General features: G+C 35.1%; 2 protein-coding genes and 1 long non-coding RNA gene across 3 annotated transcripts; 2 read left to right on the top strand and 1 right to left on the bottom strand.

Annotated features, from left to right (window-relative positions):
• Nucleotides 1-482: 482 nt before the first annotated feature.
• Nucleotides 483-12,286, top strand: LOC129918921 (uncharacterized). Its single transcript, XM_055999691.1, has 2 exons — nucleotides 483-11,715; nucleotides 11,944-12,286. Exon 1 carries the CDS (start codon nucleotides 5,630-5,632, stop codon nucleotides 7,298-7,300), a length of 1,671 nt encoding a protein of 556 aa, XP_055855666.1. The 5' UTR covers nucleotides 483-5,629; the 3' UTR covers nucleotides 7,301-11,715; nucleotides 11,944-12,286.
• A 29-nt stretch (nucleotides 12,287-12,315) lies between these two features.
• LOC129918929 (uncharacterized) lies at nucleotides 12,316-15,347 on the top strand. Its single transcript, XR_008773025.1, has 3 exons — nucleotides 12,316-13,881; nucleotides 13,959-13,989; nucleotides 14,143-15,347. It is a non-coding gene; the product is annotated as an uncharacterized LOC129918929 (long non-coding RNA).
• Nucleotides 15,348-16,969: 1,622 nt separating this feature from the next.
• On the bottom strand, nucleotides 16,970-17,560 carry LOC129907800 (uncharacterized). The gene has a single exon (XM_055984187.1). The coding sequence runs from the start codon at nucleotides 17,558-17,560 to the stop codon at nucleotides 16,970-16,972; it is 591 nt and encodes a 196-aa protein (XP_055840162.1).
• Between the last annotated feature and the right edge of the window lie 7,738 nt (nucleotides 17,561-25,298).

The following is a 25,298-nucleotide window of genomic DNA, read 5'->3' on the forward strand; positions in this document are numbered from 1 at the left end:
TACCAATTAGGAGATCTACTTTTTGGCTTGCTGCTGCTGCGATCATTCGCCCAAGTGTCTCAACCGCAGGCGGCCCACAATCATGTCCTAGATAAGCAGACGTAATCCAATATGTTCCTTTTGCTGCCCGCAGTCTAGCGTTTGTGATATCACGATCGCTGTAATAAGGTAGTAAAAATACTGTTTGAGTTTTCTTTGCTAGTATGCAATATCTAGGCTCACCTTTATCCGTCAAATACAGCAGAGAATAATCTTTCGTCCCGAGGCCTATCACCAAGGATTTTACAATCCAAGGTTCCTGGATTAGGACTATATCCTCTCCGGACTCGAGAAGAAGGGCGGCCTGCAGCATGGCTACAACCAGTACGATCAGCCTCCACCACTGTGGCATTAAGGTCCAGCGTTTCTGAGGTAGAGTTTAGTTACTCATCCTCAGAGACAGGAGCCTCAAGCGCGTCATTGTCAGTGTCCATATCTCAATCATCTCTTCATCTTCCGTTTAGGGAGATATTGTTTATGCGTCCTTTTCGGACACTGTATTTATGCTTGTGTCCTTTCCGACACAATATTTTGTTCGCGTCCTCTTCGGACATTGGGGTTTGATTCGTTCCCTTTTCGGGATCTTCTACCGAAAATGGTCTGGAATAGAAGAGCTGTATGATGCATCAACCTCCATCGCTGAAAGTGCTTTGCATATGCTCGTTTCATACATCTCAGACTCAGCCGTATGGCCTGCAAGCCTTGCCATCTACTCATCTTTCTTATAAATTTTGAGCACAAGGCTGTCAAAACCATTCTGGATGACTCCCCCGGTTGCAGCCAGAGGATCCAGTGACTCTTTGTTGATTATGACAAGAGCAGATCGATAGCGTCCCACCGGCTCTTTTTCGATGATTGGGACTTTCCAATCGTGAGTGGGCAGAGAAGGATTACTGAACTGAATCAGTCGGAGAACCATCTCTGGTGACGTGTGTAAGGCCGGGACCAGAATGCGAGCTCTCGGCCTACAGGGGATTTCCTCCCTTGCCACAACCTCCAGCTTAGCACCTGGCCAGATCTCACCCAAACCACCCACAGCAAGCTTATAGAGATGTAACGATCTCTGATCCTCGCAAACGATGAGTTTGACCCTATTTTGGTCATCGCTAAGGGTTTTCCCAATTGGAAGTGCCGGTGGTATGCCATTCAACACCCTTGTTTTTTTGAGTTGAGGCTTTTCTGGTCCTCTCCAACACTTTGCGCGCCCACTTGAGCTTGCTGAGTTCAGAACGACTTCTCTCCCCCGTAGCTTTTTCAGCATCGAGTTCGATGATTCGCTCGGCGACTCTCATTAGAGGGCCTGGATCTCGTTTGCTCCCTTCCTTGGCCGAGCTGGAGTTCTTGTTCAGAACTGCAGCTCCACCAAGGGAAGGAGCAACTGGATTCGAGGATGACTTATCGTGGCCAGCGGTTTTAGTATCACTAACCTCCCGCCACAATATTCTTCCCCGTCTCGCTTGTACATCTGTACAATTGTACAAACTTATTAATATATGTAATTTATATATACATGGGTTATAATATAAACTTTCTGCAGTCTACTAGTTATTTTATAAAATCATCATAGTTTTTTATCAGTTCTTATCACGATATTCTTCCCCGTCTCGCTTGTAGACCTGTACAATTGTACAAACTTATTAATATATGTGCCCATGATTATGAAAGTGGACTAAGTCACTTTTTGCATTGTTTGAAGAAAACCTTACATAATAATTTTCTTATAACGATTTAATTATATTTCTTTTATGAAATCACTAGAGGAGCAATAAAGAAGTTTATATACTGCGATTTCGCTTTCAAATAAACTTTACCCCTTAAATAATAATTATTTTTAGGCTAGATTTGATGCCATTTTTGGGAGTGACTTAGTCCACTTTCATAATTAAGGGCACATATGTAATTTATATATACATGGGCTATAACTATAATATAAACTTTCTACAGTCTACTAGTTATTTTATAAAATCATCATAGTTTTTTTTATCAGTTCTTATCAATCATTACATTTTTTTTTAAGATAAGTCAAACTGAATTTTTCTTTTTTTAAGAGTACACAACGTCATAACTATTACAACAATAATTGCTTTAGATTTGTTTTTGTATTAGTATTAGTGTTGGAGCTAAAAATCATCCTAAAATCTATTATTTTGTAAACTATCTAAATTTGAATTTCATTTGAACTACTACAATTTACTTTTAGTTCAATTTAAATTTTGCGCCTAAATTATACCATTCGCCATAATAATTTGCTTTTGAATTCGCTTTAAAATTGTATTTGTAAAATTAACGTAACTTCTCTCACAAAAACTACTAGAAAATTATGTGTATAAATAGAAGCTTTAAAATGAAATAAAATCTCTTCTTGTATTAAAACCCTTAGGGGAAATTATGGTCTTTCGTTTTTTCGCTCGATACAAATTCTCGTTGTTTTCGCTCGCTTTGTGTGGAATTCATTCGGCCATTTCAAAGTCGAACCTAAGTATCTGCTTAACGAAAAAGATAGTTAAAAAGTACAAGTAGGTACAAATTAATTTCGAATCTTTTGCTCAATTCGCCACCGTTAAAATAAATAACGCACCAACCAGGATCAATCTTTTAGTCAAAAAAGTATATATAGAGATCCCCGGTTGACGGTCAATTTTTTAATTTGATCGTTCATTTTTTTGCGCCCAAACGTGTTAGAAAGTGGTAATCCACGTAAAAAACTATATAAAAAACTATTGAAGTGTAACCATTAAAATTCGTCGGTTCACAGTGTTAAAAAACTATAAAATTCAATGAAAACTATATATATATATAAATGTATAATATACATATAAAAGTGCAAGACATTGAACATTTTATCGTCGCGCTTCGGTTTCGTGAGTGCATGGTGTAGGTCAAAATCCAAAGGAAAAACGAGAAAAGAGGTCCAGGAAAAGTGCCAACAACATCCCAGAAGGAAGAAGAAACCCGAAGAAAATCTACAAAAACTGTGGGGGATAAGTATAACATCTTCAACCAAGATACGTTTGTCCAATTTTATTCCAATGTGCGTTGCTGCTTGACAAAAATCTAAAAATCAAACAAATAAAATGTCTATTCTAAACTAATTAAAACAAAAAACGCACCTTCGACATAAAAAGGACATTAAAATTGCTACATTTAAAACTAAATATACATATATTTAAACTATATAATATACATATTCTAGCTACATATACATATATTAAATGAACAACATATCGCAAATTTATTAAAATAAATATTTAAAATTAAATCTGCAAATCATAAAACATAAAATAATCTTGCAAATATAATTTCGCCCTAAAAACCATTGCCCGCATAATTTTTAATGCTTTCATTGGATTAAATTTGATATAATCCACAAGAGAAACATAAAATCCACAACACATTCAAATAGTAGAAAAGCTTTCTCTCACTTTCGAAATTAAAATTCCTTTTAACTCGCCGCCACTCCACCCATCGCACTTATCGTCGTTTCGCTCCATTCGCTCTTACTCTCGCGCTTACCTGCTCCTGCTGTTGCTGTTGCTGTACCAGACACAAGCTTTCATCAACAATTTCGCTCCATAGTATACACACCTTATTCGATACAAATTGATTTCAGTGCATCGATCCTCATTTCGCCCATACATCATCACCCATTGGACTTGGTCGTCATCGTCGTCATCAACGTCATCGTCGTCGTCGTCGCGGGAGATCTTGCTGCATGATCATTGCACTGAAAGAGCTTTTTTGTTCAATTGAATTTTATCGTTGATTGCAATAAACATTTATTACTTTTTGGTGGATTCTAATTTCAACCCATGAACTAAAAACATATTTTGATAATAAATTCCCTACTGGTTATTACTCAACGAAGATATTTTTAACTTAATTTATTTTTTGAAGTTAATTCGCCTTGGGATTTAAATTGTTTATATAATACAGTCAAATAAGGAGAAAAAAGGGGTAAATCTCGGAATGAATGTTAGTAGAAATTTTTTTTGCTCAATATCTTCCTTTTGCCATTCTATAACATATCTCAAAAGTCTAGAAAAATCTCATGTCCGCTTGTCGCGATTTCAAGGTCAAATCGCGAAATGGAGATTTTCAAAATTAGCAAAAATAGGCTATGGTATTATATACACATATGATACATGATTTCAAGGTATATTTTAATGCTGATTCCAAAAAATCTAAAATTAAGACAATCCGACGTCTCTGGAAAAAGTTATACCTGTTTTTCATCTGTCAACTCATATTATTATAACAGTTGCAAACTTACTGCCTAAAAACCCTTAAAAGTTATGGTAGACGAACCAAATTTTGCATGAAGATTTTAGAATCCATCATTATTAAAAATCAAAACAATCCCTTACAAAAAATATATACACCTACGAAATAATGGTATTTTTTGATGGAGGGGCAAATTTTAGAATATGCACTAAAGAAGATTCTTGTTCATCTTAGGAATAAGTGCAAATAGGCTAATTTTTTCATTTTAATCTTTGTTTGGATATTCTTTAATTACCCTCAAAAATCTAAAAAAATCTCATGTCCGCAAGACCTAATTTTCTTGGTTTGAAAAGAAGGTGCAGATTTTAAAAAATTAATAAGAAAAGTTTAAATTTTTATATGTATACCAACATAAGCGACATGATTTAAAGGTATTTTTTAACACTAATTCCAACAAAACTCACAAACAAGTCAACCTGACCATCCCTGAAAAGTAATGCACCTTATTCATGTTGATCTGACACAAATATATGAAGTGTATAGTTTTCCAATTTTTTAAAATCTGCACCTTATTTTCAAACCAAGAAAATTAGGTCTTGCGGACATGAGATTTTTTTAGATTTTTGAGGGTAATTAAAGAATATCCAAACAAAGATTAAAATGAAAAAATTAGCCTATTTGCACTTATTCCTAAGATGAACAAGAATCTTCTTTAGTGCATATTCTAAAATTTGCCCCTCCATCAAAAAATACCATTATTTCGTAGGTATATATATTTTTGTAATGGATTGTTTTGATTTTTAATAATGATGGATTCAAAAATCTTTATGCAAAATTTAGTTCATCTACCATAACTTTTAAGGGTTTTTAGGCAGTAAGTTTGCAACTGTTATAATAATATGAGTTGACAGATGAAAAACAGGTATAACTTTTTCCAGAGACGTCGGATTGTCTTAATTTTAGATTTTTTGGAATCAGCATTAAAATATACCTTGAAATCATGTATCATATGTGTATATAATACCATAGCCTATTTTTGCTAATTTTGAAAATCTCCATTTCGCGATTTGACCTTGAAATCGCGACAAGCGGACATGAGATTCTTCTAGACTTTTGAGATATGTTATAGAATGGCAAAAGGAAGATATTGAGCAAAAAAAATTTCTACTAACATTCATTCCGAGGTTAAACCCTTATTTGACTGGATTAATAAGGATTTTGTTGAGAAAAAATATTCTTGGAACAGGGTTGCCACCTATAATTTTTGAATTAGTTGGAACAAAATTAACTGATTTTTATTTAAAATTAAATCACTTCAATTTCTTTTGTCGTTCTTTGAGGAAAAGTTAAAAATAAAATATTTTTTAAAATGGCTGAACCAAATCTAGAGGAATTGAAACAACAACGAGCTTCAACCAGGGGAAGCATTACTTGTATTAAAAATATTGTTGAATCCACTGCATACGTTTTAACTTCAACTGAGCTTGAGTGTCGCTTAGGGATTTTAGAGTCCTACTTCAAACAAATTTTAGTTTATCAAACAAAAATAGAAGTTTTAGCTCCCACTGACACTTGTAGAGGTGAAATAGAAGATTTATATATCACAGCAAAAACAAAAATTCTTTCACTTTTGGGAACAAATAGGCGGAGTTGTGTTGCAGATATGACTTTAAGTATTCCACATTCAACTAGTCACCTTCCGAAGCAGCGTTTACCCAGGTTCAGTGGAAAATATTCCGATTACAAGAATTTTATAAATTCTTTTAACAATCTTATAGAAAACGATTCAAGTTTAACAAAAATTGAAAAATTTAATTATTTGTTGTCGTGTCTAACCGATCAATCTCTCGGTACAGTAAAGGCCTATCAAGTAACAGAAGCTAATTATCCTAAGGCACTTGCAAGTTTAAAGGAGCGTTATGATAATGACTGTCTCATATTTTTAAAATGCATTTCGCAACTTATCGAATTACCAAAGATTCCAAAGGCTTCTTCAGTTTCGTTACGGAGTTTGGTAGACAACATTTCTGCACTATTCAGTTCCTTGCCTTCGATAGGTTCATATGAAAATATCTGCAATGCAATTATAATTCACATTGCCATATCAAAGGTGGACCAAGATACACAGTCTAAGTGGGATGAGCAACTCGACTACAAGAAGCTGCCTGAATGGAAGGAATGTGCAAGCGTTCTCAACAAACGATGTCAGTTCCTGGAGGCTAGAGATAGCAAACAAAGCCGTTCGGAATCAACTTTGAAACCAGCCATCAAATCAAAACCAACTTTCGCGAACCATCATCTTCCTCAAACTTCACTAGCTGTTAGCCAACGATCTTGCATCTATTGCGGGGACAGAACTCATTCAATTACAAATTGTAAAACTTTTCTCGAGCTATCTGTTATGGATCGATTTTGGAAATCCAAAAAATTAGGTCTATGTTTGAACTGTTTAGGTAAAGGGCATAATGTTTCCAGATGTCCATCACATTATAAATGCCAAGTTTGCAAACAACCGCATCATAGTCTTTTGCATAGAAACAAATCTACAGAACCTGTTGCTGATAGTACCGATGTACAACAACACACATCCCAGCCAACTTCGTCAGCTGCAGTGCACTCGGCAATGGAAAAAGAGCGTATTCCCGAAGGTCAAGTTATCGTGGCAACTGCTTTAGTTTTGGTTAAAGATTCATCAGGAGGTTTTCAGTTGGGAAGAGTTTTACTTGATTCAGGGTCTCAGGTCAATTTTATAAATGAGAAATTCGCAAACTCACTTGGTTTACAAAAAGACAAGAAGATCGTGGACATCGTAGGAATTGGTACAACAGAAACAAAAACAAAACATCAAACACAAACTACGATTCGATCAAGATATTCCAATTTTGAAATTTCCTTGGAGTTTTTAGTCGCCCCATCTATTACGGGATATCAGCCTGAAGCAGCACTTAATGTTAGTGGTTGGAATATTCCGATTAGTTCTGAACTAGCAGATGAGAGTTTCAACCGACCTGGTCAAATAGATTTGTTGTTAGGGGCATAAGCATTTTTCGAGTTGCTCGAATCAGGTCAAGTTAAATTGGGCGAGGGGCTGCCATTTTTTTTTTTTTATAATCTGCGCGCACTAAAGGGGTTTTGGGTACCCTTAATATGTATCAACACAGTGCGAGCGTTAGGAAAAGAGGGAGGGCTTTATAAGGAGAAACCGATGCACATTAGTTTTAAAGTTCTGGACATTAAAATGGGAGGGAAAAACTGAGCCGGGTAATGCATTCCACATTCTCGTAGTGCGACTAAAGAAAGAATCTCTGTATTTGACGGTACGTCCGAAGTTGGGCTCAAGTGTAAACTGATGGGCATTCCTTGAAGTACGAGTATTACGGTTGAATTGTTTAAGGGGAGGAATGCAGCTAGCTATTTCATTAGAACATTTTTTGAAAAAGTACCTATAAAATAAGGACAGGCATGATACATTCCGGCGGTGCTCAAGAGGTGGGATTGTATCAGTAATGGACCTATCACCTATCATTTTAAAAGCTCTATTTTGAATTCTATCCAAACAACTCAAGTGGGTCTTAGGAGCACCTGCCCAGATATGGGAATTATACTCGAGCTTTGGACGAATATATGCTTTATAGATTATAGCCAGATCAGAAGGGGTGAAATATTTCTTACATCTTCGGAGGAAACCTAAGCATTTCGCAGAGTTTTTGGCTACATCGAATATGTGCTCATTCCACAAAAGGTGGTTTGTAATGGACATACCCCATGTTTGCAAAAAACGGCTCTAGGATGGATTGTATCGGGAAGATACAAAACAAAATTCAACAATAACAGAAAGTCATGCTTCGTCAATTCAAAAGATAGTTTGCTTCACAAATATGTTGAAAAATTCTTTGAACTAGAAGAGATTCTGTATCTTAAATGCAAATGGTCAGAGGAGCAAACTGAATTTGAAAATCATTTCATAAAAACAGTAGAGGTTCTTCCAAGTGGTCGTCTTATGGTCCAATTGCCTTTGAAGAAAGATCCTTCTTGTCTTGGAGCTTCTTATGACATAGCATTTCTAAGGTTTTTATCTCTGGAGCGCAGATTATCTAAAAATATTGCTTTGAGAACACAATATGTAGATTTCATGAAAGAATATGAAGCTTTAGGTCATATGTCGCTGGTAACTAATCCAAATCTTGAGCAAACTCATTATTATTTGCCACATCAATGTGTAGTACGTCCCGATAGCGTTTCTACAAAATTACGCGTAGTCTTCGACGCGTCTTGTCGCACTTCTTCGCAAATTTCCTTAAACGGAATCCTTATGGTTGGCCCTACAATACAGGACGAACTTCTCATAACATTGCTTCGCTTTCGACTATATAGATATGCCTTGACTGCAGACATCGTCAAAATGTATCGACAAGTCTTGATACATCCATCGCAAAGAAGTTTGCAGTATATTTTGTGGAGAGAGAATTCACAAACTCCAGTTAAAACTTATCAATTAAACACCATCACATATGGTATTTCATCGGCTCCGTTCCTGGCAATTCGTTGTCTTCAATACTTGGCAGATACAAATCAAGACCGCTTCAGTTTAGGTGCTTCATGTCTTAGCAACGACTTTTATGTGGACGACATGCTAACTCGGGCAGACGATTTAGAAACGTTAACTCGCAAAAGGGACGAAGTAGTTTCCATCCTGAATTCTGCTGGGTTAGAGCTGTCGAAATGGAATAGCAATCATTTTTCTTTGATTCAAGAAGCTACAAGAAAAGAAATTAAGCTTACCGAATAAAATTTAGCAAGTACTTTGGGTATAGCTTGGAATCCTAGTACGGACCAATTTAGTTTTTCGTATAAACCCAACCAAACCTATACAAAGTATACCAAGAGATCAATTCTCTCACTGTCATCTTCACTCTTTGATCCAATGGGTTTGCTAAGTCCCATCATAATCCGAGCAAAAATAGTTCTCCAGCAGCTTTGGATAGAAAAGCTGGATTGGGATGAATCCATTCCAGAAGCAATTGAAGCAGAGTGGCGTCAATTCATCACTGATCTTTACTCACTCCAAAATTTGGATATTCCTCGATATGTTTTTCTTGAAAACAAAATAAGTTGTGAAGTCCATGGTTTTGCAGACGTGTCAATGAAGGCTTATGGATGCTGTATATATTTGCGAAGTTAAGATTCCTTTGGGTCAGTTAATGTGAAGCTGTTAGTCGCAAAGTTTCGAGTTGCACCCGCAAAAAAGAGACAACTTCCTAGACTAGAACTTTGCACAGCACACCTTCTAGCCAAACTCTGGGTCAAAATTCAAAAAATTATAGATTCAAACTACTCGAAGGCGTATTTATGGACTGATTCGACAATTATGTTGCATTGGATTTCTACTCATTCGTCGAAACTGAATACGTTTGTTGGAAATCGAGTTGCAGAAATCCAGGATACGACAAAAGAGATGGTTTGGAGACACGTATCAACACACGAAAATCCGGCAGATGTGGTTTCGCGAGGATGCACGGTAGATGAGATTAAAAATTCCCTTTGGTTTGAAGGTCCATCATTTCTTTTGAACGAAGAAGAAGAATGGCCATCCACAGCAGAAATCCATCTTTCTCCAGAAGAAACTTCATTAGAAAAAAGACAAACGGTTCTAAGTTGCCAACAGCTCGAACCAAACTACTATCTCGATCTTATAGAAAGAATGAGCTCGTATACAAAATTGATACGAATCTTCGCATATGTCAAAAGGTATCTCAACCTACGAGTATGGATGATACCATTTCCAAATGAGTATCTAACAGCTTACGAGCTAGAAAATTCGCTAAAAATCATCGTTTATATAATTCAAAAGAAGTACTTTTCGGAAGAAATCGAAGCAATTATTAAAAACAAATCACTTAAAGGTTCTATAAAGGCTCTAAGTCCGTTTATCGAGGTTGATGATTTCAGTGGGATTCGTTTGTTAAGAGTCGGAGGACGATTGAAGCATGCAAACATCCCAGAGGAAAGCAAGTATCCACTTTTACTGCCAAAAGATTGCAGTTTCACCAAAACTCTCGTCAGACATCTTCACCTTTCAAAGGCTCTTGTAGCGCTGACGAGACAAACATTTTGGATTGTCAATGTTCGTGAGGTAGCAAGATGGGTAGTTCGAAAATGCACACACTGTGCCAGATACAGGCCAAATTAGTTCGAGCAGGTAATGGTAGATTTGCCTGCTGCTAGATTGACCCAATCTCGCCCATTTTTATGTTGCGGAGTGGACTTTTGTGGTCCAATATACCCTTATTACAAAATTCGTGGCAAGGTGCCATACAAAACATATGTGGCTGTCTTTGTTTGTTTTTCGTCGAAAGCAGTCCATTTAGAAGCTGTGTCTGATCTTTCAGCTGATGCCTTTATAGCAGCCTTAAAAAGGATGATAAGTCGTAGAGGTCTCCAAAAACCATCCATTGTGATAATGCGACAAATTTTGTTGGCGCACAGTCAAAACTTAAAGAACTGCGTGATATGTTGTTCAAACGTTCTAACCAAGAAACTATAGTTAATTTTTGTACTAATGCTTCCATAAATTTTCATTTTATACCCCCCAGGGCACCTAATTTCGGTGGAATTTGGGAAGCACCCGTAAAAGTAGCAAAAGGCCATTTTTATCGCAGTCTTGGCGGTGCAAAACTGAACTTTGAAGACCTGACAACGGCACTGGTAGAGATCGAGGCCATAATGAACTCCAGGTCAATTACTCCAATGTCTCCTGATCCCAACGACCTAGAAGCCTTAACGCCAGCCCATTTTCTCATCGGGTCATCCCTAAGAGCTATTCCGGAAATAGGCCTAGAAGTTTCCGACATAAGTTATCTGGAACGATGGCGTCGAATCAATGCCGTAAAAACCCACTTCTGGAAGCGGTGGTCATCAGAATACGTTCTAGAACTCCAGAATCGTGCCAAATGGACTACTTCAAGTCCAAACATCGAAGTTGGTAGAGTCTCGTCATCATCCATGAAGACAATTTGCCACCCCAAAAGTGGCTCTTGGGAAAAGTCGTCAACATTATCGAGGGTCCTGATGGTCGTATACGAGTCGCTGATATCAAAACGTCACGAGGAGAATTTCGAAGGCCAATTCGAAAACTAGCAGCGATACCGTCTGTTAGGAGTCAGGTTGCCTTAGGGCTTACTTCGGTACAAGAGAAGTTGCGGGTGGCACGCTTGTGGTTGCACAGCTAAGCTCGTGGAAAATGGGTGTGGTTCTTGCCACTCCTCAAAGTACCTCCTGCTCTACTATTAAAAAAAAAGATCGTGCCGATAGTAAAAAGGGAAGGAAAGTGGAAAAGGAAAAAAAAAGGAAAGAGGATGTGAATTATAAAAAGGAAAGATAAAAATTACTAAAAAAACTATTGCTGAAAAAAAAGTGAAGAACAAATCCAGGAACGTGAACATCATCTAAGGAAACGTAAGTATAGTGCTTCAGTAATTATTTAAAATCTAACCTAACTAACCTAAAATACCCTACACCGTAAAACTAAATTCCTAACTAAAATACCTAACCATCACCAATATACCCTAACTAACCTAATCCAAACGAAATTCTACCATCACCAAAATAATATATATATATAGATACAAAAATAAGCCCTAAAAGATACTGTCCCTAAAGCACATACTTTTTTTATTTCCCTAGATAACTGCTCCGCTGAAGTTCCGAGCGCTCGCCTGGTGTTATCGACGAATTTTGGCCTGCCCTCCCTTGTATCTTAGAGATACATCCAAACGCTATCTTCTTGGCCGATGTTTTGAAGAATAGCCCCGAAAGATTATTTTCCAGCTGAAATCTAAGTCTGTCGAAGAGTTCAGGTCAGTCATGTCCTCTAAAGAAAATCCATATTACCAGTGGAAGGCTTTGTCAAGCCTCCACACACCTTTAGCTAAGTATTTAGCACTCCATTAATAACACTTTTGTTACACTTCAAATTATAGTTTTATTAAAAATCTTCATTAAAAATCAAATTAAAATTTAAATTGAGCTCTCCCGCTCGTTTCTTTTGCTTATAACTAAAATTCAAAATTCGAAATTCAATAAAAAAAGATATATATATATGTAATAAAAATATAAAAAAAAGATTGTAGCTTGGCAGTTTAGTGGTTTCCACCTTTAATAATATATATATGGACCTTTGTGTCCCAAAAAAGATTGTTTTAGTTCACTCACCAGATTCTCGATCCTTCGATGTTCTGCCGGCAGCACCTCGACGAATCCCTTTTGTGCCTTTGTGCACAATATTCACTTTTGGGGATTTAATATATTATTAATTATTAAAAATGAAAAATCGCACTTTTTCCAAACTTCTTAAATCTTCTTTTGTAAAAGAAATAAAAAAAACTAAATTTAACTTAAAATTAACAAAAAAAAACAATTTGGAGAACTTAATTTTAACACTTATTGTTTAAAATCTACGTTAAAATCTACGTTTTCTTCAAAAAAAAATTCTTTTTAAATTCACTTTCTTTTGTTCAAAAAAAAAAAAAAAAATTCACTTCGCTGACGCTGGTTGAATTCCTTGTTCTTCTTCTTTCTAAAGCCCTCCTTTGTATAGATGTATATATACTTTCTATATATATACACTATCTTGAGTGGAGTCTTCTTCAAGCTTCTCGTACTTTCGACCTTTGTTCTCTACGAACAAAGCAAAGTTTCCTTAGGAATTGATTCCAGCTGCTTCTGGTACAATATATGTATATATGTACATATAAAAAAAACCCCAGCAGAGGCCTAGATTGATTCGATCTTCGACCTCTGCTTCGTAAAATCTTTGATTTTGTACTCTAGATTTTCTAGAAGTTCCCCAAAAAAAGGTTCCTTTTGTCTCCTCACAAATTCTGTATACGTATGTATATATATGTCTATGCACCTTTTTAATAATATTTCCACAAAAAAAATTATTTGAATAAATATGCAATCTAATTTGCTATCTGGTTTGCACAAACAATTTTGCAAAAAAATTGATTTAAATTTCGATTTAAATTTTTATTTAAATTTCGATTTAAAAAAAAAAAACTGTGATCACTGCTACGGTTGCTCTATTTGAATTCAAATTCAATTTTGCAATGATCATGAAATCTCGTTCTGTTTTATTGTTTCGTTAGCTTTCTGTAATTATGTACATAGTTACCTCTATATCTGAGTGAGATAACTAACTTGCAACAAAATAGTGGGTGGGGAAATATCTCCCATCCTTATCAATTTTTTTTCTAACCCCCCTTGTCCATAACCCAAGTTTACACATACATGTAAACACATAAACAATAACACTATCTTTTGATTCCCTTTAATTAAACTCATAGTAATCCCAATCCCAATTAGTCGTACTAACAACATTTGAACTAACCTTAAACCTAAAACATTGAAATTCCCTTAGAAATCCAAAAAAAAACATAAACACGAACAAACCTAACTGAGCGAAAATTGTGGAACGCATTTTTATTTCCCCCTTTTCCTTTAAAAATGAGTGTGACAGATATATAATTATCTGAGAAAAACGAACCGCGACATGATGATTGATTTGTGAATTGTCAAAATAAACCACAAATCAAATCCTCATGGCGGTCGTCTTTACCAAAGGTAAGTTTTAATTTTCATTTTTTTTATAATTAATAACAAAAATATATTTAAATTTCTTGTTTTCTTTTCTTGTTTAGGTACTAGAAAATGTTTTGCTGATATTACCAGGTAAGTATGTTCAGTGATGGGACAGAAATTTTGATTGGAAAATTCAAGCTGCTTGCGCATCTTGAATTATCCAAATCAGCATGGATGCCCATCACTGAAATAATTTTTTTTTTTGTTTTGCTTAACTAATAATTTCTTTCTTTCTATTTACAGGAGGCATGAAGATAAAATCATCACTAAAACTACAATCAACGTGACTACAACAGAAAACAAAAAAATCATCGCCCAAAAAGAAAAGTAAACCACAACACAGAACAATCAAGATTGAGGCAATTCCACCCTCAACCCCTCACGGAGCTATAAGTATCCGAGGAAGATCTCCATTAATCCAGGTTTTATTATTAATTTTTCGTATTTATGTGTTGTGTTGTTTTCGTTACCTCTCTAACTACTAAGGCCCATTTCACACATCGCCGAGAACCGGATAAACGGCCCGGATACACGGTTGCTAGGATACACAATCTTATGGGCGCCTTCACACGTAGAAACCGAAACCGAAACCGTGTACACGGTTCGGGTGCCAGAGTGAAATCAACTGCGCTTACTACAACCAGAGACAGAAGAAATATATATTTCTCTTGTCTTTGCTTCAACTTAGCTGCCGTTCTGGTTTCCTTCTCATGTGCTGTAGTTGTAGTCAAGAAAGGGGTTGTTTTGTTTTTTTATACTTTGATGTCAGTTTGTATTGTGAGGGAAGATAGGGTTGTTTTGTGTTTTTATATTTTGATGTCAGTTCGTATTGTGTGGAGTTGCAGGTAAGATAGGGGTTGTTTTTTTTTTCTGTTTAGGTATAAAATGATCTATTTTTTCTATTAGATAAAATGGACATTGACATTGATCACTTAATTACTCTAGTCGAATCTAGACCCATACTTTGGGACAAAACTTTAAAAGAGTATAAAGACCGCAATGGAACAAGGAATGCATGGGAGGAGGTGTTTTCAGAAATAAACTCTGAATATGAAAGAATGGAAGGAAAAGAAAAAAATGAGTATGGTAAGTTTTTTTTTTTTTTTTTGTTTTTGAAGCATACAAACAACTGAATTAAATGTTGTAAGTATGCACGTTAGGGTGGAGTGATTTTATTTTTGTTTTTTATTTTCGAATTGGCATAGTAATAAAAAGTTGCGCTATTTATAAACGAACAAAACTGTATACTTAAAATTTTTATGAAATCGCTCCACCTTAGAGCACGTTCAATCTCAATTTATAAAAGTGCAGTCTACAAACGTGGTAGTACCTATCAATATTAAGAATATAAAATTTATGATTAAAAATTTTATAAATTGAGATATTAAAAAATTGAATTTCAGCTTTTATCATTTGATAAATGCATTATTGTACGTATTGTTTTTTTTTTTTTTGTACCTATATTGTATGTAGTTTACAAGTACATACCCACGTTTGGAAATAAAATAAGAAGATAATTTCAACAAAAATAAACGTGCGTACATACATACATGCCTACATACCAACGTATTTTATAATTTTATATTCTCTTATTTATTTTATTATATTCCTTATCATTGCTTCTAACTACCAATTGTGAGTTTTTACATTACAAAAGGAGGAAGGTTTGTAGATCAACTCACATTTCAATATACATTGTGATTCAGGAGTAATGTGCCAAAATGCTATAGCGTGTAGGTTAGGTCGAGACAAGAAAAAAATCGTATAGGAGGGGGGGTCTATTCCCCCTCGTTTAGCGGAGAGGGGCAATTAAAAAAAAAGTGACTTATTTTGGAAAAAAAATTATTAAAAATCAACGGTTACACTTACAATAACGTATTATACTTTTTTGTAAAGCCAAAACCCTAGTCTTTTACAAAAATTTTTAACAAAGCCATTTTATTGCACATTTTTTGAAAAATTAATTTTTAAAATCCAAATTTTGGAAAAAAAATTGGAAACAAAAATTTCAAACTAATTTTTCTCAAATTTGTATGTAATAAAGTACTAATTTAGTTTTTAAAATTCGATGCTTTTATTTATTTTTAAACAAAAAAAGAAAACCAGATTCAAAAATATCTTGTCATTTTTGATAAATTAACAAAAAACAAAACTACTTTTTTTCAAAAAAAAACTCTTTTTCACTGATCGTATAGAAACAATTTATTTGCTAATTTCGCTGGCTTGAAACTTTGAAAAATCTCTCACTACGCAAATTTCTTCAATCTGTCCAACTATGCGCATTTAATTAATAAACAAAATAATTATTAAAAATAAAATTTGTATTTACTTTCTTTTTCGACTTTTTCTTTAATTGGTTTGTATTTGTTGTAGGAAAAATAGTTTATACAGAGTGGCCAACAGTCACCGCCCCAAATAAAAACCATGGATTCCTGACGTCATTTTAAGTTGAAAAACTTAAGTCAAATTTTTTCGTTTTCGAGTTCTGACGGTTTTTATGATTTTTGCTTTCTTTTCTTTTTACTGGCTTTATCTTTGCCAAACTACGTCTGATTCGAAAGATTATTTTTACAACCAATCAAGAATTTATTATAGTTTAAGTTTGTCTCAAAACTTTTTTTTCTGCGCACAACCATTTCTCCGCAATTTGCAACAAACACAATTTCTTCTTTTCTTAAGTTCTTTTTTACACTTTCATATCATTTTAGTCAAAAAAACACAGTAATGAGTATTAATTTTTTGCGCTTATTATTAAAGCCCAATTTATTTACATAAACAAAATAAGTTTTTATTCATAAAAAAGACTACTGAAAGTAATTAAAAAAAATAAACAAACTGAGTGAATTAAGAAAAAAATAATCTTTAAATACAAAATTAATTAAAATTCTGAGCTATTGTGATTAAAAAAGAACAAGTAGATAAATCTAAGAAAAAGTTTTAATTCATTTTAATTAATTATTAATTAATATTGTAATTAAACTGCACATAACAAATAAATAAGAACGACAGTTATTTGTTAATTATTGTTTTGTTTGGTTAATATGTTATGAGAGCCTTAGTTCACCATTCATTAAATTTTAGATAACTGCCAACTAACTGATCCCGCGGGGGTTACAAAATAATCGGCCATAACATTTCTCAAGTTGTTCCCTGATGTTTCTCTTTGCACTTGCGATGCTGAAGCTATATCTTCCAGTCCATTAATTGTCATAATATCGCCAAAGTCATATCCATCTCGAAGACGTACAAAATTATGTAAAACAACGCACGCTTTTACTATGTCTGTAGCAAAATCAGTATCGAGATTAATTGGGCGGTGAAAAATCCTCCATTTATTGCTCAAAATTCCAAAAGCACATTCTATATACCTTCTTGCCCTGGATAGTCGATAATTGAAAATTCGTTGTTTTGTTGTCAAATTATGTCCACCAAATGGGCGAAGAAGATGCTTATCGAGAGCAAATGCTTCATCTCCCACCAAGAAATATGGAACTGCTGGGCTTGTTGTTCCATGAAGACATTTCGCTTCAGGGATGCCTATATTTCCATTTTTTATTCTTGTCCAAAGTGGGGAGTTCTTGAATATATTGGAATCACAATCTTTTCCATAGCTTCCCACATTAACGTAAATAAAACGATAATCCGAATCTGCCACAGCCATAAGAACTATTGAAGAATAGCCTTTGTAGTTGTATTTTAACTACAAAGGCTATTCTTGAATTTGATGGATTGACGATTCGTATGTGTTTCCCATCGACGGCTCCAATGCAGTGAGGAAAATTAGCATTCCTCTCAAATTTTTCGGCAATCGTTTCCCAATGGCTTTCAGGACTTGGAATATACTCCACATGAAGTGACCAAATCGCAACGCATACACGTCGTACTATGTTACTTATGGTAGAAATACCAATCCTGTAACTATAGTGCAGATCAGTGAACGTGCAACCACTTGCTAGGTATCTAAAATAAAAACATTGAAAAATTTCTTGTATTCAGTTTTAAAAAGTTTTATTAATTTAAAATGTTCTTTTAATGACAGGAAAGGAAGTTACAAAAAAGTGGTGCAACATCCGTGATTCATTTCATAAATCAGAAAAACAAGCCCTACTTTTAAAGAAATCAGGAAGTGGTCGCTCTGAATTAAAAACATACGTTTATAGCAAGCAATTGCAATTTTTAATCAAAACTTTAAAAGAACGGCCAACTGAAAGTAGTTTGCCAAGAAGTAGCGAAAACAGTCAGTTACCCTTGGAAGCAGACACTGGGGAACCCGAAGTCCTTTCTCCAGATGATTCTGCCAACTTCAAAACACCTAATTCTCGCAAAAGAAAAATAGACCCTTTGGAACAGGAATTGCTCAATGCAATTAAAGAAAAACCGGACCGACATCTATCTTTTTTCAGAGGAATAATTCCATCCCTGACTTCATTCAATGAAGACGAAGTTTTAGAACTTCAAATGCGTGTTCTTCAAACCGTCTTTGAAATCAAACAGCGCAGAGATAATTCGTCAAATCCTGGATCTACATCAAGTTTTGCACATTCCCTTCCTACACATACAATGCTTAATAATAGACCTCAACCATCCCCTGTTCGTCATTTCTTTCAAAACAGTGCTCCTCAGATGTGCGCTAGCCAGACAACTGTCAGCAGTAACCTTGCGCACGGAAGTACAGCACAGTTTTTCAACACACAATCACCACATCAGCCTATATACAATAATCATCCTGTAAGAAACCAACAAATGTTTTTACCAACAAATTATACAATCCGACGAGACGAAAGAATCGAACAATCTGCAGCACCTGTTGGAAACACTTATTATCCTTCGGATTTATCTGATAATTCTTACGATTCCATTGATATAGTCCATCAATAGAAATTTAACTTTTCATTTTGATACCATGTATTTCCAACCTTCTTAATTAGTTATATCAAAACCATTAATGTGATTCTTATATTTGAACTACTTTTTTCCCTTGAACTTTTGAATTATTAATTTAATTTTATTTATTCCAAAACTATTATTTTTATTATTTTAAACTACTATCAAAACATACAAATTTAAAAAAAAAATTGCAAAACAAAGACCACCCTAACCTATATCACATATCATAAAGTCTAAAATACATCGAAACACAAACGAAACTACAAGTATTTAAATAATTTTAAGTGACAAACAGTATAAATGTGTTTTTGATAACTTGCACTTTCACATTTTTGTGTTCAATAATAATAATAAATATTCAAATAATAAATCAAATGTGTATTATTTTCATAGACTTACCTTAATGTAACCGCCAGCATTTCATTGGGTTGAATACATTTTCTCATATGGGTATCCTTTGCCTGGATGGTATTCTTGATTTTATCAAGAATCTCATCGAAACTTGCCACACTCATCCGGAAATAATTAAAAAATCTTGAAGGATTTTGTCTAAGTTCATTAAATAATATATGGAAATCCCCGCATTCTTCGCGCCTCTGGTTAATTGGGTGAATCCAATGGATTCTGTTCGGTCTTTTTTTTTTTAGTCGCCTCAAAAGCAAAGTTAACGCAACAAGCTGATTTTGTTCCATCGCTCCCCTACTACACACTAGACACTACACTCCAAATGATCACCAAACCAAACTGAATACCGAAGTGAATACCTACGAGAAAAATTCTCTTGTCTTTGCTTCAACTTAGCTTAGTTTTCTTCTCATGTGCTATACTCAAGAAAGGGGTTGTTTTATGTTTTTATATTCTGAGGTAAGGAAGGGGTTGTTTTTTTTCTGTTTAGGTATATCAACATCAAGTCGAAGTGAAACCTACAAGAAAAATTCTTGTTTCTTCTGCAGCTGCAACCGACCGGCTGCCGGGTGTGTGTGAAAAGATACTCATTTTTTGACAAAACCGTGTATCCGGGCCGGATAGACGGTTCTCGGCGCTGTGTGAAATGGGCCTAACGAGCAATAAAAGATTCCAGTACTAATTCAAAATAATCTCTTTTTTCTTTTTGTTACAAACAAACTTAAATAAATGGATAAAAAAACTTTTCAAATACAGGGACCACACCACGCAATCCCTTTCCACTTTCGCATCTGATCGAAAGTTAATTTCAATTGTACTTCCCAGTCAAACTGCGTAAGTGAAGTGCGTATCTTAGATGGATAATCTTAATCTTCCAAATTTTACTCAGTCGTCGCGTCGTCGGTGTGATAAAGGATCGCACCCCAAGTGTCAGGGAGTTTGAAGGTAGGTAGATCAGATAGGTAGGTAGTAAGATAGGTATGTAGGTATGTTGGGTAGGTATGTTAGTAGGATAATAGGTAGGTAGATTAGGTAGGTAGGTAGTAAAATAGTTAGATGGGTAGGTAGTTAGATAGCGTAGGAAGACAAATAGGGATAAAGATAGATAGGAAGGTAGGTCAGTTAGTAGGTAGATTAGGTAGGGTAATAGATAGGAAGATTAGGCAAGTAGGTCAGTACGGTAAGGTTGTATGAAATGAGGTAGGTTAGTAGTAAAGTATGTTATTATTTAGATAAATAGGTAGGTATATAAGCATGCAATAGGAATGTTAAAAGAAAGTTAGTTAAGTTAGGTAAACAAATAATCAGATAGGTAGGTAAGTAGGAAAGTAAGTAAAAAAATAAAAAGATAGGTAAATTAGGAATATGGAATGCGTCTTTGAGTCGCATTTAACACATGTCTTTGTTTTGCTACGTAACAGGCTCGTTGAAAGTGTGCGAGTGGTCGTGAGTGCACTTGCAACGTAAAAAAAAGTTGCAAAACAAAAAAATTATTTAATTATGCTTCGAATTGCATTTATATGGTCTCGTTTACGTGTGGCAAAGCCCATACCCTGTGATTGAGATCTCGTGCTCTTTGTACATTTTTAGTTGAACCACATATATTCTATTAAAGTTTTTTTCTCTATTAGTACGACCAATTAGGATTTTAAGATTACCGAAATCAATTTTACGGGCTATTGCACTATCCAGATTCCCCTTTACTTAAGAGTAAATAAATAAAAAAATAAACTAACTAACGAAAGTATCACAGATAAAAAAAATTAATAAATAAACTATCATAAACCTATCACAAAAAAAATAAGTATATACTATAAAAATATCACAGATATAAAGTGTAAATAAACTATATAATATATCACAGATGAAAGATTTAAATAAACTATATTAAGTATCACAGATAAAAAAAATAAATAAGTAAATAAATAAACTCTAAAAGAAATCAGGTACTAGTAAAAAAATATCACAGATTACAAAAATTAAACTAATTTTACTAAGTAAAGATCACAGATTCGAATTTTAACTAAAATTTTACTTAATAAATATCACAGATAAAAGAAAATTACTAACTTTACTAAGTAAATATCACAGATTTGAACTATTATACTAAAATAAAATAAATAAATAAATAAATAAACTATATGAATCTTCACTAACTCTAATAAAGTATAACTTAACTTAAACTATATCACATATTAAACAACATCATCTGAGTGCGTCAGTAAATCTATTTCCTTTAAGAATGGATGTCTTTGGCGTGATACACACCAACCTTTTCACCTCTTAAATTTCCTAACTCATAGAGAGAGTTTCCTAATTTTTTTAACACAATTGATTTTATAAATTTTACACCTAGTTTTGCATTGTAATTCTCATTTGCATTACTTTGCTTAAAATTCCTGCGATAAACAATTTGCCCAGGATTATACTGTACGTCTTTACACCTGGTATTGTATACTTTACAACCTTTTTGATGTGCAATTTTCAAATTGTCAAAAATTTTTGCACGAATCAGTTCCAGACGATCTTCTTTATTTAAAATTTCAACATTAGACTCTTTTACAACATTTAGTTTTCTTAGTAATTCGTAAGTTTTCGCGTTCTGAATCATTGGTGTTCCAAACACAGCATAGTATGGTTCTACTCCGATCGCATCATGCAAAACACTTCGGAGTGAAAACGCAACATTACTAACATGTTGATCCCATTGTTTTTGGTTATTACCAAGATAGGATCGAATCTTTGACAGAACCGACTGGTTAACCCTTTCTGACGCGTTCGCTTGTGGTGAATAAAACGCAGTTCTTGTATGTTTTACCCCATAACGTTTTAGAAAACTGGTAAACAATTCCGAAACGAACTGTTTACCATTATCTGAATGAACAAATTCAGGAACTCCAAAAACATGAAACACACTTTCTTCTAAAAATTTCACTACCTCAGATGATGTTGCTTTCCTCACTGGTTTTAAAAACACAAATTTACTAAAATGGTCTAATACTATGAAAATATGCGTATTTCCAATACTAGTACGCGGGTAAGGCCCTAGGAAATCTATATATAATCGTTGGAATGGATTTTCGCGTAGCCCTTCAGGCACCCACAGTTTCCAGGCTCGGTCCTCTTGTACTATGTCACCTGTTCTTATGTCCGTTCGTTTATATACAAATCCGTCAGATATGCAAATATCTGGAAGTCTGTCTTGTTCTTGTTCTATTATCTTCTTTAGTTCAACATATTCTTCCGAAGAAAAATATGGTGAACTAAAGTCAACTCCTGGCGCTAAATCTTCGGTCGTGATCTCTTCCATATGAACTCGTGAGAGAGTATCAAAGACGACGTTTTGGACCCCCTTCCTATGTTCGATCCCGAACACGAATCCTTGCAGCTTCAGGCTCCATCTTGCCAATCTGCCTGTAAGATCTTTTTGTGACATCAGCCATTTTAAACTTGCGTGATCTGTAATGACGGTAAAGGGTAATCCTTCCACGTAGGCCCTGAACTTCTTTATCGATAAAACGGCCGCATAGCATTCAAGTTCCGTTACACTATAATTCCTTTGAGCAGAATTAAGCTTCTTGGACATGAATGCTATCGGTCGTTCATTCTTCTCGTCATCCAACTGAAAGAGCACACTCCCTACACCCGAAGTTGAGGCGTCGCACTGTATATAAAAATGTTTTGAAAAGTCAGGATTTGTTAGTATGGGAGCAAAACTCTTTTTGAGTAGTTGAAATGCAGTTATGGCTTCGTCTGTCATTTTTAATGGTTGTCCGTTTTTCAAACAGTCTGTCATTGGGGCTGATACAGACGCATAATTTGTAATGAAGCGCCTATACCAGCCAGTCATGCCTAGGAACCTGCGGAGCTGTTTTGATGTTTTCGGAATAGGGAACTCTTCGATCGCCGATACTTTATCTTTATCTGTCCGAATGCAGCCATCTCCAACGACATACCCCAAATACTTTATTTCTTTAAAGCAAAACTTGCTTTTCTCAAAATTTATTGTCAAGCCTGCTTGACGTAATGAAAACGCGAATTCCTCCAGTGTCTTCATATGTGTTTTGAAGTCTGGAGAACAAATCAAGAGATCGTCTAGATAGACAAAGACATTCTGTCGAAGCCGACCAGGAATGACTTTGTCCATCAACTTTGTCATTCTCTGGGCGGCGTTACACAAACCAAACGGCATAACCGTAAATTGGTATAACGGCCGTCCAGGGATAGTAAAAGCTGTTTTCTCTCTTGATTTGCTCTCCAGCGGAATTTGCTGGAGAGCAAATCGATACTGGAGATATACCTTGTATCCTGTAGTCTACTTATGATCCCATCTATATGGGGAAGAGGATATGCAAACTTTTTAGTCCTCGCATTTACCTTTCGCGAATCTAGGCAGAGTCTATTTTTCCCATTCTTTCTCACCAAAACAACTGGAGAGCTCCAAGCACTGTCACTCTCATCTATTACACCCATTTCCAACATCCGATCTATTTCTGCGTATAGCAACTTTTGAACGGCTGGGGAAATGGGGTAATGCCTCTGTTTTATAGGAATATTCTCATCTTCTACTTCAATAACATGTTCTTCTAGATTGGTTTTACCCAATCCCAATATGGCGAAGGAGGGAAACAGTGACTTGACACTCTCCAGCTGCTTTTCTTGAGTTGGAGAAAGTTCCCGAAAACTCGCTTGTTCCTTACTTGGAACTGTCACACCAACTTCGCTAACTATGTTTGGAGCGATTTTAAAAGTGCTCCAAAAATCTACACCCAGATATAGAGTTTGTTGCAAGCTTGGTACTACAAAAATTTCTAACTCTGCAGACTTACCACCCCACGAGACAATCGATTTGAAACTACCTTCAATCTTTTGCTGATTTCCATCCGCAGTTTTTATGTTGTCATTCATTTTTGAAATTTTAATGTTTTTCCTTCTTAAAAATTCTATTGCACCTCTTCCCAAACATGTAACGGACGCTCCACTATCCAACAACCCTAAAACTTCTTCTTCTTCGAATTGCACTTTAGCATATGGCCTATTATCATCCGAAATAGTTAAAATCGAAGCTTCAATTTTATTCTTCGTCCGTTTTTTTATTGCACTTATTTCCCTTAACCTAGCTATTTTTTTATAATTTCTACTTTCCTTTACTTCAAAATCTATTTCCTCACCAAAAATTCTCCTTCTAGCTTCTTCATATTTTCTCTTTCTTTCATGAAGGCTCTTCTCGAAATCTACCTCTTTCGGTTGGTAAGTCAATGTTGTATCAGTCTTATGCTTTCTTTCTAATATCTTTATTTTTGTATACTTTTCGTTTGACTCTCCGGGTACGGTTTCGTCGTCGGCGGTTGACTCCCGGGTACACTGCCGACCTTTCTGTTTTCCTGACAGGCTGCACATTTGAAGGAAATGTTTCCCTCTCCACAACAATAACATGTTAATGTATGAAATGAGGAGGGACATGTTCCTGCCTGTTGTTGTGTTTCCCTCAAATTGTGATTTCGCTTTTCTTTATCACCATATCTTTGTTTTTGATCGAGAGATCTTTTATCCAACTTTTTAGGTTGGATAGCAGCAATTTCCAAGTCCTCATCGTCGGACTCGCTAACTATTCTTTGTTCCTCAATTTCTTGAACAAACTTCTTACTCCTAAACTCCATTGTTGCTGCTAAGTGCTCTTCTGCCCTCTTGCACTCGTCTCGCAATTAACTAATGGTACTGATAGCACTGCTAAAAATTAAGGTAGCTATCCTTGGCTTAATGTTTTTTCGGACTATTGCTTCTAAGTCAATTTCACTTAGCCTGGATTGCATTTGCAACTTTAACCCTCTTACATCAGCGTAGAACTCGTCGAATGGCTCGTGAGGCTGCTGCTTACGATCCATAATTGCCCTCAAGATTTCATGATCGCGCTTATTACTTTTAAATTGCCTTATAAGCTCTGTTTTCAAATCATAATAATTGAGCATTTCATCACCTTTATTTTCTTCTAGGAACTGCCAATACCACGTCTCTGCTGCCCCCGTTACAAGATAGTTAAAGTTATTGTACAGTTGGTCGTCAGTCAGTCCGTGTTTCTTCTGTTGGGATTCCACTCGAAAAATAAA

The sequence above is a fragment of the Episyrphus balteatus genome, chromosome 1 (assembly GCF_945859705.1).
Source record: "Episyrphus balteatus chromosome 1, idEpiBalt1.1, whole genome shotgun sequence".
Classification (NCBI taxonomy): Eukaryota; Metazoa; Arthropoda; class Insecta; order Diptera; family Syrphidae; genus Episyrphus; species Episyrphus balteatus.